Genomic DNA, 15,523 nt, shown 5'->3' with positions numbered 1-15,523 from the left:
GGACGTATGTAAAATTAACTTAACCGTGTTACAACGGTGCTGTACCGAGTTTTTATTTACATGTATTGATTTATTATTTTGATTCATGCACGCTGAGTAATCCAGTATTATCCTGCATTTGCTTATCAGAAATTCAATGAGCCCTTTTTTTTTATTACCAAGCTGTTATAGATCAATATTGCGGTTTATAACCAAAAGCAAAAAGCATATTTCTCCTTTAAGTAGGCAAGTAGGATACTATTAAACAAAATAAACAGGAAAACCAGCATGTATTCCATATCACATTACAATAGATTAACGAAGTATTAATGATGCAAAAAAAAATAAAAAATTAAATAAAAATTTCTAATATAGTGAGCAATAAGTACCAATCCAATAACTAATAATAATCTCCAAATGAGCAGCCGATTCTGAAAATGAAGACAGCATAAGCTATATTGAACACTGACTCAACAAATAAAACCCAACACGCCCCAGACTTCAATTCAACCTTTATTACCTTGTTCTTTTTCTGCATTAAATTAATTTCCTCTCCTTTGCAACATTTGAAATAAATGAAAACACCCTGAACAGGAGTGATAATAAAGACTGACTTAATTTAAATTGATACATAATAACAAAAACAAACAGTAAAACATAACAGTAATGTTTTTAACGTGTGTAAAACACTGTTCCAGCTCAGCTTGGTATGGTAGAATTTGGCATTTGAGCAGAAAATGCCTTCAGTTGGTTGCTTCGTCTTAAAAACAAAATATTCTTATTGCATTTGACAGTAAATAATACAAACAGAAACAAAATGCTGCTTAAAAACAAACTTAAAAGACATATGCAATAGTGCCATTGTTTTTGAACTTTTAAGCTGTCAACATGTCCAATCTACTCTCACATTCACATACACTCTTTCCTTACATAACCTGTCAGTTTTTTTCACTTCCCTGACTGTGGCCGATACGTATTCAAAAAGGCAAGCACACACAGAAGCACGCCACAATTTTATCATGAATCTCTCGTGGACAAGATCAAGAAAAAACAAAAAAGGACATTCAACATGGTAGCAATAATACACACTCGATATCTTCATCTCGACATTGTCCTCCGTCCAGTCACACTGACAACGGTCCTTTCATGCACACTTAGGCAGGCGGGAGGGCACCTGGTACAGCGAGTAAATAAGTCATCATCATCATCATCGACATCCTGACAATAGATAATAACCAACGTGATTCGAGTAAGAAAAAAAAAAATAGCGAGGTCAGTGTTTTTTGAAGGGCGAAAAAAGGAGGACATCTCTTGGATTTTCACAAAGTTTCACACAATTATTTTTTTGTCTCTCTTTTAAAATAACGAAAGCTAAACAACCGACATACATCAAGGAGAATACAATTTTGCTTGTCAAATATAAGCAGTGTGTAACTGATGAAAAAGGTGTTGGTGCTGAAAGGTTTGCTGAGGCGGCCATGATGAAGCCAAGGCCACTGCTGTTGTAACATTATGTCGTCCGGTTAAGGGCTTTAGTAGCTGTTTTGTAGCTCAGTCTCGGAAATAATGGACAGTTAAAAGTGGAGAATGCGTCACCATACAACGACCCAGAGGCGTTTAGTGCAAGTTTGGCTAATGTTGATTTTTGTTTCGATTCCCGTTTCAAACCCTGGGTCCCATGCGGATGGCAAATTTCCACCAAGGCAGATTTGTCAGTACCGACTTAAGTCTCTGGATTCAAATCTCAATCGTTCAGTTCGTTTCAGTAGTGTGGCGTCGCCTCCGTCCTCTTTCGTTGTGAGAACTCTGTACGACGGCCGGGTCTATGGGGGCTCAGTCCGCAAGTCTGATTTTTGAGACTCAATTTTTAAATACTAATACAAAACAAAAAGAAGATCATAATTGTGGCACACTTAGAACAGCAATAGCTAAACCTGTTAACGTGTACGACTCTGGCTGAGCTTGTCTACAGTGCATGCCTGAGTGATTGGGTCTCTGAATGCATAAAATGGGAATAAAACCAAAGAGCAGTCCTCCTCATGAGTCCTAAAGAGTTGAATAAGTTCCGCCTTCTCCTCCAGTTCAAGTTTTACGGTCATCTTCATTTAAAGTTGAGTGGGTTAACATGAAAGAATGAAAGAAATGGAGATAAAGGTACTGCATGTGACCTGTAATGTGGTCTTTTTGTTGAGTGACCAGTGTAGCTTAGTTCTACATTGTCTCTGAGTACATAAATACAGAGCCTAATGTGTTTTATACGAGTGTAAAATGAGCATGGATATAATACCCCTCAGATGGAGTCGGCCCCTCCACCCAGCAGGTCCCCTGGCAGCAGGGAGGCGGGGCTGCCCATCTGATGACGATCCTCCAGTGCAGGAGAGCCCCAGAGGCTGTTGCTGGTAACCTGCTCCACTCATGCCACCCATGCCCCCCCACAGAGCCTGCCTCCCTGCCTCCACACCTCCAGCCCCTCCGGCCCCATTGCTGCTCCACTGGGCGAATGCACCCAGCCCGGGCCCATGGGTCTGGTCTGATGAGCTGCCTGTGCTGTCCAGACTCCATCCTGAGCTGTTGGGCCCAGCTCCTGCTGTGGAAGCTGCTTCTACCCCCACTGCCCCCGCACTGCCCCCTGCTGCTCTATCAGCTGCACTACCGTTAGCCCCCAGTGCGGGGGCAGCAGCAGGCCCAGAGCCAGCAGAACCTGCCTGAGTTCCTCCACTTCCTGCTCCTCCTGCCTGGGAATGTGCGATGTACCGAGCCACATCCTCCTCGCTCACAAACTCTGCCAAGATTGTTGTGTTTCCTAAAACACACCTAAACACACAACAGAAACTATGTGTTAGCCATACGTTCATCACAAACTCATGTCTAACAAACACAGATCGTAAATGCCAACCTAAAAGCTAAAAACATACAGAATTGACATGATCTTACATATGAAGTGCACTCTGGGCTTTGGCAGCCTCTTGTTTGGAGCTGTAGCGTATGAGGGCTGTTCCCTGGGTCAGGCCGAGGTGAAAGGTCAACAGAGGGCCATGCTGCATGCAGATGGTCCTCAAGGTCGAGCCATCAATCTGCAGGAGGAAAAAAGGTGCATGTGACTTTGGACTTGTGTCTTTCGCCATTTTACAAGTTCTTTGTCTTGAAATAGCTGCTATTGGTTTGTGTACCTGAGGAGTGAGATTGCTTAGCACCAGCCAACAACTTTCTCGAGGGCTTCCATCACTCCAGGTTGTGCCTATAAAAAAGCAATAAAGAAATTCTCATATCTATGGATAAACAATGCTGAGACGAAGAACTCCACGAGAGCATTACCAGCTGTGGCCGATCCACTGCTCCAGGCCCTGCCAGCCAATCGCGGGGCTCCACCTGACCATGGGGTAGGAGAAGACTGCTTCTGACTGGCCAGCCCTGGAGGAGGACGGGACAGCTGGCTCTGACTGCCCCCACGATTAGCTTTCCACGATTTGTGTCCAATGGGTTCTGGAGGCCAGCTGGTCTTGAAGTCAGTGTACTTTGCTAAAAAAAAGAAAAACAAAGTTTATCATCCAATCTATTGTAATCACCATTTACCGGCAACATGGCATGTTTTTTTACTAGAAGAAAATGCCAGTGTTATGGTTACCCGAGTTGTGTGCGTTGGAGAGAGGGCTGTCTGAGGCACTCAAAGGCCAGGCACCATGTGAAGGCAGCAAGGTGTTGAGGGGAGGATTGGAATCTGTAATACATGCCACAGACAACAGTGTCAACAGTGTCAACATATAAATTCAAATCACTGAATGAACAGATGCTCACCAGTATTGTCTAATAACTGGTGCTCGCTGTCATTGAGGCCAGGAGACACTGCGTTTCCCATCATCGCTGGCGTTATGTAGGGATCAGTATCAGGGTCAACGCGGTCTATTCCTTTCCATGGCACACCAGGCTGGAATTCTGTCCAAAGAGACACGAATGTAGTAGTTTAGGTAGGAAAATGCAATAAAAAGGGTAATAGATAAAATCTTCTACAAACCTGGAGGCCAGCTGGGTGCAGTAGTAGCCTTGGCTCCCATTTTGTTCCCAGGTGTGCGGTGCCAGCTATCACCAAGGCCGTCTCCAACCATCATGTCGTACTGTGAGTAGGGCGAGCCCCCCGGCATTTTCATGGGAGTGACAGGGCCTGAGAGATGAGATGATAGATGTTACATCACACAGTACCAGATGGATCCATAAATCATCTACCAGATACTTCACATCAGTTTCTCTGATAGACAAATATGTTTCTCACCATTTTTATGGAATGCGTTCTCAGCATGAGAGGAGTCTGGTGATGACTGGCCTTCCATCATCCATTTGAAGCGTGATTGCTGACCGCCGAAGTCCTTCATGGGCCCTGGCCCCCCTATGACCGAGCTGCCCAGGTCCAGACCTGAGAGGTTCACCCCGGAACCAAAACCTAACATTTTTAAAAGCAAAATCACATATTATCATTAATGTAATCATAAATGTTAGTCCAAGCAGACTTGTACTGACCAGAGTAGGGCCCATGTGTTTTCTGTTGCAGGTCAGCCACAGATCCAGCCAGCCCTGAGTGGGACAGGGGGTCAGCCCCAGGCATCTTAGGACCCAGTCCACCTGCAGTGTGGTGAGAGGGGGACAGCTTGGAGCCTCCTCCTAGTCCCCCCACCTGCTGCTGCTGCTGCTGCTGTCTTTGCTGCTGAAGCACAGCCATAATCCTGGCCAGCTAAATGCACAATTCAATGTTAAAAAGAGTAAAAGTACAAATATAAGACAACCTTGGTCTAAAAAGAGTTAAGTGAGTGACTTCATACCTGCTGAGGATCTGCCTGCTGCCGCACATTGGGTGTGAATTTCCTCTGGTTCTGCAGAAGCTGCTGTTGCTGTTGTTGCTGCTGTGGCTGCTGAAGGAGGAGCTGACAGGCCTGAACAAACAAGACCCAACAGAACAGAAACATGAGGAAAATGTGGCCCTATGTCTCTAAGCAGCCAGTTAGTTGCATGTGGAGAAGACAATCTTAAAGTGTTCTGTGCTGCTTCTCACCAGCTGAAACTGGATGTGAGGAGGGTAGATGCTGCCGAGCATGGCGATGTGCTGTGGGGACAGTTGTGGAGGGAACACACCTCCCCCAACTCCTGCCACTCCTCCCACAGCGCCAACACCCCCTACGCTCCCGCTGGGAGGGGGCATCTGCTTCAGCACGGAGCCTGGCACCTGAGACACAACAGCATGAACACTTGTTACCACAGAAACGTTCGGGTGCAGTGTCTACTGAACGAACAACAAAGCTTGGGCTGTCATTACTGCTATTGTGGTAATGTTTACTTTCACTTTAAGCAAAAACACAACACCAAATACCTGAGGTGACAGGAACTGATGAGGCACTTGTGCTCGGATCCCTGGAGACTGGTTCATGGGTGGGACACTTGGTTGGTGCCTTGATTGAGGGATCCCGCCAACATTGCCAAAGATACCATGGCTACCCTGATAAAAGTAAATAAACAATCCATTACAGTTGAGACAAAATAATTGCATTTAAAATGTTGAAAAGAAACTTTGAAAATAAAAGTCAAGACAAAGAGCTAAGAAAAGTATAGATTTTTAGTAAACAAAATCAAAGATGACAGGACAGAAACAGCAGGAGCAGTTATCTTACTTGTCTAAGAGGGAATGTGTGGTTGAAGAGGGAATGGGGCTTGTAGAAAGTGGGTGATGTATTCACAGAACCCTCTTCCCCGGGAAACCCATCTTGATTGGTCAAAGGCAAGGTCTGTCAAATCGACAGCCAATGGAAGACCAATATGAATGTGGGGTGGGAAGAGGGAATAGACAAGAGGGAGAATAAAGCGGAAACACAGAAGAGTGACAAACACTGAAGTGCTTCCTTATAACAGTGAATAATGAAAGAATGTAGTACCTTATCATAGAAGGACCCAGCATCTCCAGGTGCAGTGTCCTTGGTGCCAGATGATCGGTAACCCATTCCTACTCCTCCTCTTCCTGCTTTTCGCATGTCTCCATTGTAATCACTCATTCCCATGCCTCTTTTCTCTGCATCCATCTTTTTATCCTGCATGGAATTAGTTCCCAAATCCATAGTTGAACCACCAGGATCATCATTCTGTCCAGAAAAACAAGCAAAGATTGTGATTGTCATTTAGAGAACTATCATTCCCTAACAAACATCACATACTGAAGCTGTATTAGATTTTTTTACCAAAAGTCCAATATTTGAAAACTGTCTATTGAGGGGGCCCATCCATGAGTCTCCAGATTTTAATGGACCCTGAAAATGAAGGTCATATTTTGAAATAAAAATAAAATAGATTCATGTTTGTTCATTAATTGTCTATTTGTTACTTACTTTGTTATTGGGCTTCTTCCCAGTGTGGCTCTGTCCCCAGCCTCCATTACTTCCTTGACCCCAAGAGGAGCCACTCCCCTGGGAGCCAGCACTGTTCCACAGGCCGCCCCCTTCTTCTTCCTCCTCCCAGCTCGAGTGACGTGAAGCTGCCACAGAGCCCTCTTTGTCTCCCCAGCCATCTTGCATAGACTTTGACCCTGACAGTTTAAAGAATTGAAAATGTTGCTTTAAAGGCACACAGAACAGCCACCATATACAACAACTTATTTGTAAAATGCAGATTTTGTTTACCAGATTTAATAGGGTTAGGGGAGGAACTGCCCCATCCTGTTGTCTTCCCACCATCATCTGGATCACCCCAACCAGTAGGAGCATCAGTAGGCTTTCCCCATGCTGCAGTGCCATTGTCGACTGTTGGACTAGTAGGAGATGTACTTCCCCAACCTGAAGGACCTGAGCAACAAAGGATAAAGCAGACAAACATTCATAACACAGAACGTAAAATACCAAGTGTGGAAAAAATGTTCTAATTACCCAGGAAGTTCTAAGTCCTTTGAAATGGTTATACAGTGTGATAATCACATCGCTAAAGGTACTGACCTAAAGCAGGTGCTTTTCCTGGCCCATGGGCAGTGCTGAAGTTGGCCCCGAGCGAGGGGGGCGGTCTGTTTGACTGCTGCTGGCCTGTTGGTCCTTGTGGCTGATGGGGAGTCTGACCCTGACTTTGAGGTTGTGGGCCATTAGGAGGATTGTTCTTGTCCCACAGGTTGACCGGCTTATAATTGTAATTAGTTGGATCTCCCCAAGCTGAGGTCCCATCATCAATGTCACCCTTTCTGCTGATAGACTGCGGTGATGGTTCATCCCAACCACTGGGTTCAGGACCACTTCCTGCTGGACCAGTAGGAATGGGACCTGAAGTCCAGCCTGAGCTTTGGTTGTGGGCTGGAGGCATGGGTTTGCGCCCCATGGCCCCTTGCATAACCCCTTGGTCCGACGCTTGCTGTGGGTGCTGATTGCGGGGCTGTGATTGTTGCTGTTGCAGTTGTGCCTGTGGGCCTGGGACTGGACCCGACTGGCTGTTTGGCATTTGATGCATTTTGTTTCCTCCACTCCAACCTTGAGATTTGGAACCAATGACCCCCATCCCACCTCCAGCACTACCTCCACCCCCTGTACCACCTGCACCCCAAGTTCTTCTGGGGCCACTTTCATCCCAGCTTCCCCAACCACCCACACCCGAATCCCCACCTGAGTTTCCTGGCCCATTTTTCCTCTCGTCCTCCCATCCACCTCCATTTGATTTGCGCTCTTGCTCACCCCAGTCTCTACCTGTCCTCACCTTTTGTCCAGATCCCCACCCACTTCCACGTGCATCCCCTCCCAGTTCTTTCCAACTACCTGTCCCTTTTTCTTCCTGACCTTCTCCCCAGCCACCCCCCAGCGGCTCACCCTGCTGACCAATATCACCCCAGCCTCCTCCATTTCCTGGTCTGGCATCTCTCCACTCTTCATTTCCCCACCCTTTGGCTTCCTGGCTCTCCCCTGTCCCTGCTCTTCCCCAGCCTGTAGCCGTTGCCTGCTGGGTTGGTCCTGACACGACCCCAGGGCCTACAGCAGGCCCTGATGAAGACACTGGCCCAGGTTGTGCCATGTTGACATTTCTTATGCTGGGGCCTGATGTGGGTGGGCCTCTGCCAGAGATAGAGGCTCCACTACTGCTACTGTTGCTGCTGCTCTCCCAGCCCTCTCCAGAGGAACCAGCAGATGAAACCATAGATTCACTGATGGTCGACCTGGGGCCAGGAAACTGAGAAGACCCACCACCAGAAGAGGGCTTTGATCCAAGCTTATTATTTTGTCCATGATCTTCAACATCCCAGGTTGTGTTTTGTCTGATTTGCGTCTGTCCCCAGCCTGTGTTTGATAGGACCCTGGGGTCTAGATCTGAACGATTGAGAAGGTTCTGTAAGGCAGCTTCAGCATTTGGTGCCTGTCGGCGAGAACGACTATGACTGCTGTTAGGCGCACTCCCAGCTCTGGAGTTTCCACCGCTGGAAGAAGATCCCCCCTGTGCACCCTGTCCCCCCACCCACTCCCCTGATTCACCCTCTCCCTTCTGATTGTCCCAAGCTCTGCTCATAGTTGTAGACAGAGATGAGGGAGCACAGGCTGGTGGGTTGCCAGTGGCACCGACTCCACTGTTGCTACTGGCAGCTCCACCCTTCACCTCTCCCCCTCCCCAGTCACTACTAGGCGCTCCTCTCTCTGACCCCCACCCTCCCTGAGATACCCCAGAGGTCTGACTCGTGTTTCCCCCAACATTCCCCCAGGCATTAACCCCACTTGTTGAACCTGGGTAACCCCAACCCGAGGTTCCATTATCCCCTTCAGCAGCTACGAACACCCCTGTGCCACCACCAGTGTCCCAGCCATCAGTCCTTGAGGCACCCGTTTTGGAGTTTGATGCAGGAAAAGAAGGCTGGCCTCTCCAAGAAGAAACAAGGCTGTGGTCTCCTCCTACGCCACTGCGGTCCATGACCCCACCAGGTCCTTCTCCTCCTGCTGTATTTGGTCCCACTGATTCACTATCCCACTTTCCGTCTCTAGATTGCATTTGGTGAAGTTGATGCTGATGGGTGCTTGATTGATTCACAGATAAAGGTGACTGACCCCCCAGCATCCCGAGGGCCCCGGCTCCAAGGCCCAGAGAAGCAGAGTTGTTGGCAGACAAGGGCCCTCCAGGGCCCTGGTGATGGAAGGAAGACGGGCCTCCTTCTCCTGAAGCAGCAGGCCCGTCCTGCTGCACCAGGGCAGGCCAGGCTGAAGGGTTGGCATTTGGATTTAAATTGGCACCTGGAATTCCACTACTGCCCTCTGTGGGGCCACTGGCGTCGTGGCTCCCTGGCACAGTGGAAGCTTTGGAAAGAGAGGAGGGCCCAGACACAGCAACTGCGCTCCCTCCTCCAAGATGACCCTGGGAGGCAGCCGTCCCCCATGCCGCACCACTGGACGACTGCATACATTCATTGGGCAAAGAGAGAGAGGAAGTGGGTGAGGGCTGATTGCCAGAGGCACTAGTGCTGTTCACAGACATCCCGTTGTTGCTGCCGCCGCTACCGCCTCCTTCACTGCCAGCGATGCTAGGCCACTCCTCCAGATCGTTCCCATCAACAATGACCTTCTCCCTGCCCTGAGAGGAGGCCTGGCTGCCTGAGCTCACTCCCCACATGGAATTTGCATAATTAGAAGAAGTAGTAGAAGCAGCAACTGATGATGAGGTGAGAGCTAATGAGGAGGCAGCTGCACCAGAATCTAGAAATTAAAGAAAAAATTACATGCATCAAACAAGAATAAAACAACAACAATTTGCCATTATATATGTTATAGTATTTTAACACAACTACCTGAAACAGCCAAGTTTGCATTAGGGCTATCCCCTCCACCACCTCCCAGCAGCATAGAGGACAGTGGCGGCTGACCCCTCTTCAGTAGCACTTTATGGTCCTGCTGGCAGCGGAATCGCGGCGGCACTTCTCTCGGCATGTAGCGCGGTTGTTGCTGAGGCGTTTGGGCACCACCTCCGCTACTTGAGGTGCCGTTTCCTGTGGCACTGGGACCGCCTGTGGTGGAGGAAGAACTGGAGGTGGAGGCGGGCTGTCCGTTGGCCACCAGCAGGCGTTTGGCATTGTTGCCACCCTGTGAGGGGGCAGCACTACCAGAGCCCGAGGTGCCTGGCGAAGGTGAAGCAGAGGGGGTGGGTCCAGGGCTAGGCGAGGCAGAGCTGCTCTGAGTGGCAGGAGACTGAGCAGACGTGGGCTTGGTCAGGTCTGGCACTGGATAACAAACAGTTAAGGTTATAGTACAATTCAGAGCTGGCTACCAGATAGATGACATTCTGAAAAAATAGCCTAATTTCTCACCTTTGTTTTTTTGTTCTATAACCTGAAAAAAAAAATTGTACAGTTATAAGTAACTGTAAAAGACTTAAATCAAAAGCAAAGAAGTAGTTTGTTTGATGGTACCTTCTGAGAGGCTTCCCTTTTCCTTTTGTCGTCTTTTTTCCTTTTCTTGTCGTCCATGAACTACTGATCCAGTCCCAATATTCCTTTCTTCTGAAGGATATGCAAAAAATAAAAATAACAAGACACATTAATTAAGAAACAGATGATAACAATGCAGGAGTTACGCAACCAGTATTTATCCAATTATTGAGGAGCACTTGATAGATTTAGTCGTGAGACCCAAGAATAGTGGTGGACGACGACGACCATACAGTAAATGTTTTGGCTTAGACACGGGCTTCTGAATAGTCATGCTGACTATTCAGTCCATGACTGAACAGCATAATTTAAAAGAATGGCACATTCGTAACAGATCAAGTGACAGTTCCTAGAGCGTACAAATCCAAAATGAGCTTGTAGCGCACATAGCCACAGCTGTTTTGCAGTGAACTCCCGTTTATAGTTCAACAATGCTATCTGGATGAGTTCGGTTTCGTTTTCTCTCCACTAAGGTGTCAGTGGTCTTGGAAAATGTGTTCATCACCTTTCGACCTATTAGAGGTTCACTTGAACGTACTGTATAAGTAGTGAAGCCCTGCATATATATTAACACACAGAAGAAATGCAGTGTTTCGACAGGTTCAAAAGCACTAAACGCTATACAATAACTCAACTTTGCAATGCTATCGAATTGTATTTAACGTTCAAATTAGGTTTGGAGGATATATTAAACATAAATCAATGTAGATGTGTATAGCATGTATGTGGCAACCCAGATTTCAGTCAATCATGGAAAGGTTAGCGCAATTATCTAATGCTATCAAGTGTTAGCAAGGGTGGCTAAGTTTCTGACAGCAGGGAGAAGCTAAGGCTAACGCTAAGTGTTTAGCTCGATCTACAAACACCACTGGTGTTAAACATGCATCGAATGCTAAAATGTTTAATGAATGTAAAAAACTGAATTAATAGACGTGCAAGTACTCACCTTAAGAATCACATATGAAGAGGAGCTAGCGTGTTAGCTAGCTTGGCTAAAGTGCTTCAGTGCGATTTATATAGCTTTTTGAGGCATTCGTCGAGGCTACAAGAGCAGCGAAGCCTGAGCGGAAAGTCAAGTGTCAGACGACGAAAAGATACGCGCATCCAGCTACAGGTTCGTAAATAAGTACTAACGTTGTAATAGTGTAAACCGTAATGTGCAGAAAAAATGGAAAAATTCAAAGCGCTGTGGAGTCAGTCTTTTGACGCGCGGCCATTTTGCTGCTCATGATGATGCTGTCTCCAATGGCCCGGCTGTGTGCGCCTGTGTAGGGCTGTAAGCGCCTGTGTGCGCCTGTGTGTGTCTGTGTGTGTCTGTGTGTGCCTGTGTGTGCCTGTGTACGGCTGTGTGTGGCTGTGTGTGACTGTGTACGACTGTGTACGGCTGTGTACGGCTGTGTACTCTTGTGCAGCTGCGTGTGAGTCCGTGTGAGCCCCATGGAGCCCGCTGACTGGCTCCTGCCGTTGGGAGGGAGACATAAAACACAGATCTGACCTTCACTAGCTCTGTCAACTTATGCGTAACAGCCGTGGAGAAGAAGGAAGAGAACATTGAAACGCCATAGCGGTTCTCTGCTGCTGTAACATCTCATAAGACTATCTATAATCTTGTTTCAAAACAGAGTGGCCTCATGGCTCCTAAGAAGAGAGAGACACGAAAAAGGAAAACCGAAGACCCCGGAGAAGATGGAGACACAGAAAAGGAGCCCAGGAGTGGAGAAGTTAGAAGGAGAAATATCAGAGGCTGTTCAAAGTACATTGGGGCTCATGTCGGCATTCAAGGTAAGCCTACTTGGGTGACCAAGCTGCATCGATTAATTCATTGTGACTAGTCGACTACTGAAATAATCGTAATCGTATTTTGAGAATTGTAATGGTTAACTAGATTATATAGTATCTAATACGCATGCGAAAAGAGCGATTCAAGCAAAGACTGCTGCATTATTACACAAACTAAAACTGCGTTACTAAATAAAAATGTCAAGAAATAAACAATATAGAACTAATGTACTTTGCAATTATTCTCTATCAAAACCTTCAGTCACCCTGTTTCTACCTCTATATAGGTTATGGTTATAAATGTAACTCACTGTGCAAGACAACCAAAAGTGTGACAGGTAAGGGTGGGTGATATAGCAAAAATAAATAAAATAATGATTTCAGTTCATGAACTTAGTAACGTTTTGTATGCCATTAAGAGGAAAAGTACTGCTTCTGAGAGTTCACACTTCTGTATGATTGTTTGAATTCACCTATCAATCATTTAGGCTGGCCAACAGGATTGCATAGATCTACGTTAAACAGAAAAAAGGAAAGGATCAGATCACGGTTACATTTAATTTTATCACCCAGCCCTACTTTCAGTTAAAACTTAAAACTCTTTTCTTGTTTTCAGGTGGGATATGGAAGGCAGTAGACTCCTGTGTAGCTATGGGGGGCACTAGTTTTGCTCTGTTTTTGGGCTCGCAGAGGTCCTGGAAGAGACCTGCGCTGGACTCTTCTGCAGCAGACAAGTTTCGGGAGCAATGTTCTCTTCATACATTTGACCCTGCTCATATCCTACCCCATGGATCCTACCTCATGAACTGTGGCTCACCTAAAGAGGGTTTGTTCTTGCTGTATTTATTACCTTTTTGCAGAGTTTGCAGTGTACAAATCTAAAAAGTCTGAATTCTGTTTTCAGAATGTAAATTAACAGATGGTGAGGACAAACTTGTATATTATGTTTTGATTTGATCTTGTTTCTATCTCATCTTGTGGGAATTGTGTCTCATCCCAATCAAACCTTTTACAAGTACAAATGTAGTATCACTACCTGTAAGCTACTTGTAATCAAGCACATTTTACATGTAAATGTACTTTTACTTGAGAACAATGTTTCAGTCCTTTTTCCACTCCTGCCTATGTGTCATTGTGTTATACTTACTCTCCTGACCCTGCTCATTGTCTTGTTGACTTCAGATGTGTTTGAGAAGAGCCAGGCCCTGCTTGTAGATGAGCTGAGCCGCTGCAGCCGCCTGGGCCTGACCCTGTATAACTTCCATCCGGGCTCCTCCCTGGGCACCATCACCACAGAAGAGTGCACGGAGAAAATAGCTACAGCCATTAATCACGCTCACCAGCAAACTCCCGCTGTGGTCACAGGTAGTGATCAGTATTCAAAATATATGTTTTCACTAGCAAGGACCACGCCAAGAACGACATAGTGCGAAAGAAGTTTATTGGTGATGGACGAGGGGTGGAGATGGCTGGGTTGAGACTCTGGGTAGGGGCTCCGTCTCAATCTACAATTGTCAGTCCTTTTTCTTTAAAAAAAATCTGAAATTCATGGGTAGGCCTATCACAATAGAAAAGTGTATTGCTTCTGATACAGTGTTATGAAGGTTTCTATCCCATAAAAAACATGTCCTGACAACAAAGCATGTAAAGTCCAGATTTTGTAAAACAGAATACAATTAAGCTAATTAACAAATTCTTAAATCAACTTAATTACATAAACTGTAAGCTACAGATATCTTCGACTTGTTTAGTTTATGTTAGCCTAAGATAAATGATAAAACTAAAACTATTTAACTATTTTCTTTGTAACCTTTAGATTATTTGTATATTATTCTACATTACAGGTATATTTTAAACAATATTTCATTTGATTTTAGTTAGTTCAGTTACTTTACTTACTACATATTGTATTGTAATATATACATACTGTATTCCTCCTGCAGTGTTGGAGAATATGAGTGGCCAAGGTAGCACTGTGGGGGGTAAGTTCTCTGAGCTGAAGGCCATTATTGACAAAGTAAGAGACCAGAGTCGAATGGGAGTGTGTCTGGACACCTGTCATGCCTTTGCAGCAGGTGAGAAATATTATTATTGCTATTATAACGTTGTTAAAATGTGTGCTTTTCTTTATACACTGCCTCTTATCTTGACAGGGTATGACTTGACTGCAGAGGGAGGGGTGAAAGCCATGTTAGATGAGTTCGATCAACAAGTAGGGCTCAAATACCTCAAAGCAATACACCTCAATGACTCTAAAGGTAAAACCACATCATCGTTGGATAATAATTTATAAATGGCCCATATTATGCTATTTTCTGATCTATGTTAGAATGTTGTTTCCTCATCAAAAACATATCCGGACTTGTATTTTGTTTCATTCACACATGTTTAAAACCTGCATATTTAAGCTGAGTTTTTCTTCCAAACAGAAAACACTCATCAATGTCATGTGGTAGTAAAGGAAGTGCTGCAGTGTGTTTTTAAACTTCATACATTTTCGATAATTTCTAGAATTGCTTTATTGAACAAAAGGTGCAAGGTAATACAGGACCTCTAAATCTTCTGGTTGGAATTTTTGTGCAGGTAAAGTTGGATGCAACCTTGATCGCCATGAAGATATTGGCAAAGGTCACATTGGAATCCCTGCTTTCCGGGACATTGTGAACGAACCCAGATTGGATAATATTCCCTTAATTCTGGAAACTCCTGGACGGTAAATTAACTACTACTTACCCACATTATTTACAGTATATAGACCAAGAAACTTAGCTACACATATCTACTATGTTAATTCATTTTGATTTTGTTTTTCGTTTGCAGACCAGGATTTGAGTATGCTGAGCAGATTGAGCTGTTATATTCTCTATTTGACAAGAAAAAATAAATGTAGTTGGCTAGGCACTAGTTCAGGCTACTTTACTGGTAACATATTTTCATGTTAAGGACCAAATGTTCATTGTTTCATTGTTTAAAATGCTAAACATTTGATTAAAGATGTATTTTGTTAACAATTTGACAGGAGTGAAGTGTTGTCTTTTCTAGAGGTAGCCACAAGGGGTCAGCAGAGTTACACAAATATTTCCTTTAGCAGAGAGATTCGCATAAAACGGAACAATTCTGAAGAGCACATCCTAAAAAAAGAGTTGTCAACTAACTTTGTCGGCACAATACCACCACTGTAACTGGAAGTACAACTAATAAAATAAATACATTAAAATAAATGCTAAACAGTTTAAAGCCATACTGTGGAATATTCCTAACAAAGCAAAGACATCTTGAAGAAGACATGCAAAATTGACTCTTGTGAGCTTTAAGCAATGTTTTAAGGTTGTTCTCACCTCAAAAACATTCAGGAGTTGT

General features: G+C 45.1%; 2 protein-coding genes across 3 annotated transcripts; one reads left to right on the top strand and one right to left on the bottom strand.

Moving 5' to 3' along the window:
- Window positions 1–479: 479 nt before the first annotated feature.
- Window positions 480–11,630, bottom strand: tnrc6ba (trinucleotide repeat containing adaptor 6Ba). Its single transcript, XM_055150154.1, is given in 23 exon segments — window positions 480–2,378; window positions 2,380–2,793; window positions 2,914–3,053; window positions 3,150–3,217; window positions 3,295–3,498; window positions 3,605–3,697; window positions 3,775–3,912; window positions 3,992–4,138; window positions 4,247–4,414; window positions 4,492–4,702; window positions 4,791–4,901; window positions 5,021–5,191; window positions 5,336–5,461; window positions 5,634–5,747; window positions 5,895–6,098; window positions 6,195–6,263; window positions 6,342–6,538; window positions 6,633–6,794; window positions 6,942–9,656; window positions 9,749–10,177; window positions 10,265–10,286; window positions 10,367–10,456; window positions 11,331–11,630. Coding segments are annotated over 22 exon segments (6,069 nt in total). The 5' UTR covers window positions 10,424–10,456; window positions 11,331–11,630; the 3' UTR covers window positions 480–2,269.
- An 84-nt stretch (window positions 11,631–11,714) lies between these two features.
- Window positions 11,715–15,177, top strand: si:ch211-141o9.10 (probable endonuclease 4). Of its 2 annotated transcripts, XM_055150157.1 has the most exons (8): window positions 11,715–12,166; window positions 12,780–12,989; window positions 13,068–13,085; window positions 13,346–13,528; window positions 14,107–14,238; window positions 14,317–14,421; window positions 14,747–14,876; window positions 14,984–15,177. In XM_055150157.1, exons 1-8 carry the CDS (start codon window positions 12,016–12,018, stop codon window positions 15,045–15,047), a joined length of 993 nt encoding a protein of 330 aa, XP_055006132.1. In that variant the 5' UTR covers window positions 11,715–12,015; the 3' UTR covers window positions 15,048–15,177. The 2 variants fall into 2 exon arrangements, with proteins under 2 accessions (XP_055006132.1, XP_020779776.1); XM_020924117.2 differs by lacking the exon at window positions 13,068–13,085 and having other exon boundaries at window positions 11,723–12,166.
- The last annotated feature ends 346 nt before the right edge of the window (window positions 15,178–15,523 follow it).

This window comes from Boleophthalmus pectinirostris, unplaced genomic scaffold (assembly GCF_026225935.1).
Source record: "Boleophthalmus pectinirostris isolate CB_2022bp ecotype Guang Dong unplaced genomic scaffold, ASM2622593v1 HiC_scaffold_14, whole genome shotgun sequence".
In the NCBI taxonomy this organism is placed as follows: Eukaryota; Metazoa; Chordata; class Actinopteri; order Gobiiformes; family Gobiidae; genus Boleophthalmus; species Boleophthalmus pectinirostris.
Note: the sequence above shows the minus strand (reverse complement) of the source record. Positions and strands in the feature narration are given on the sequence as shown.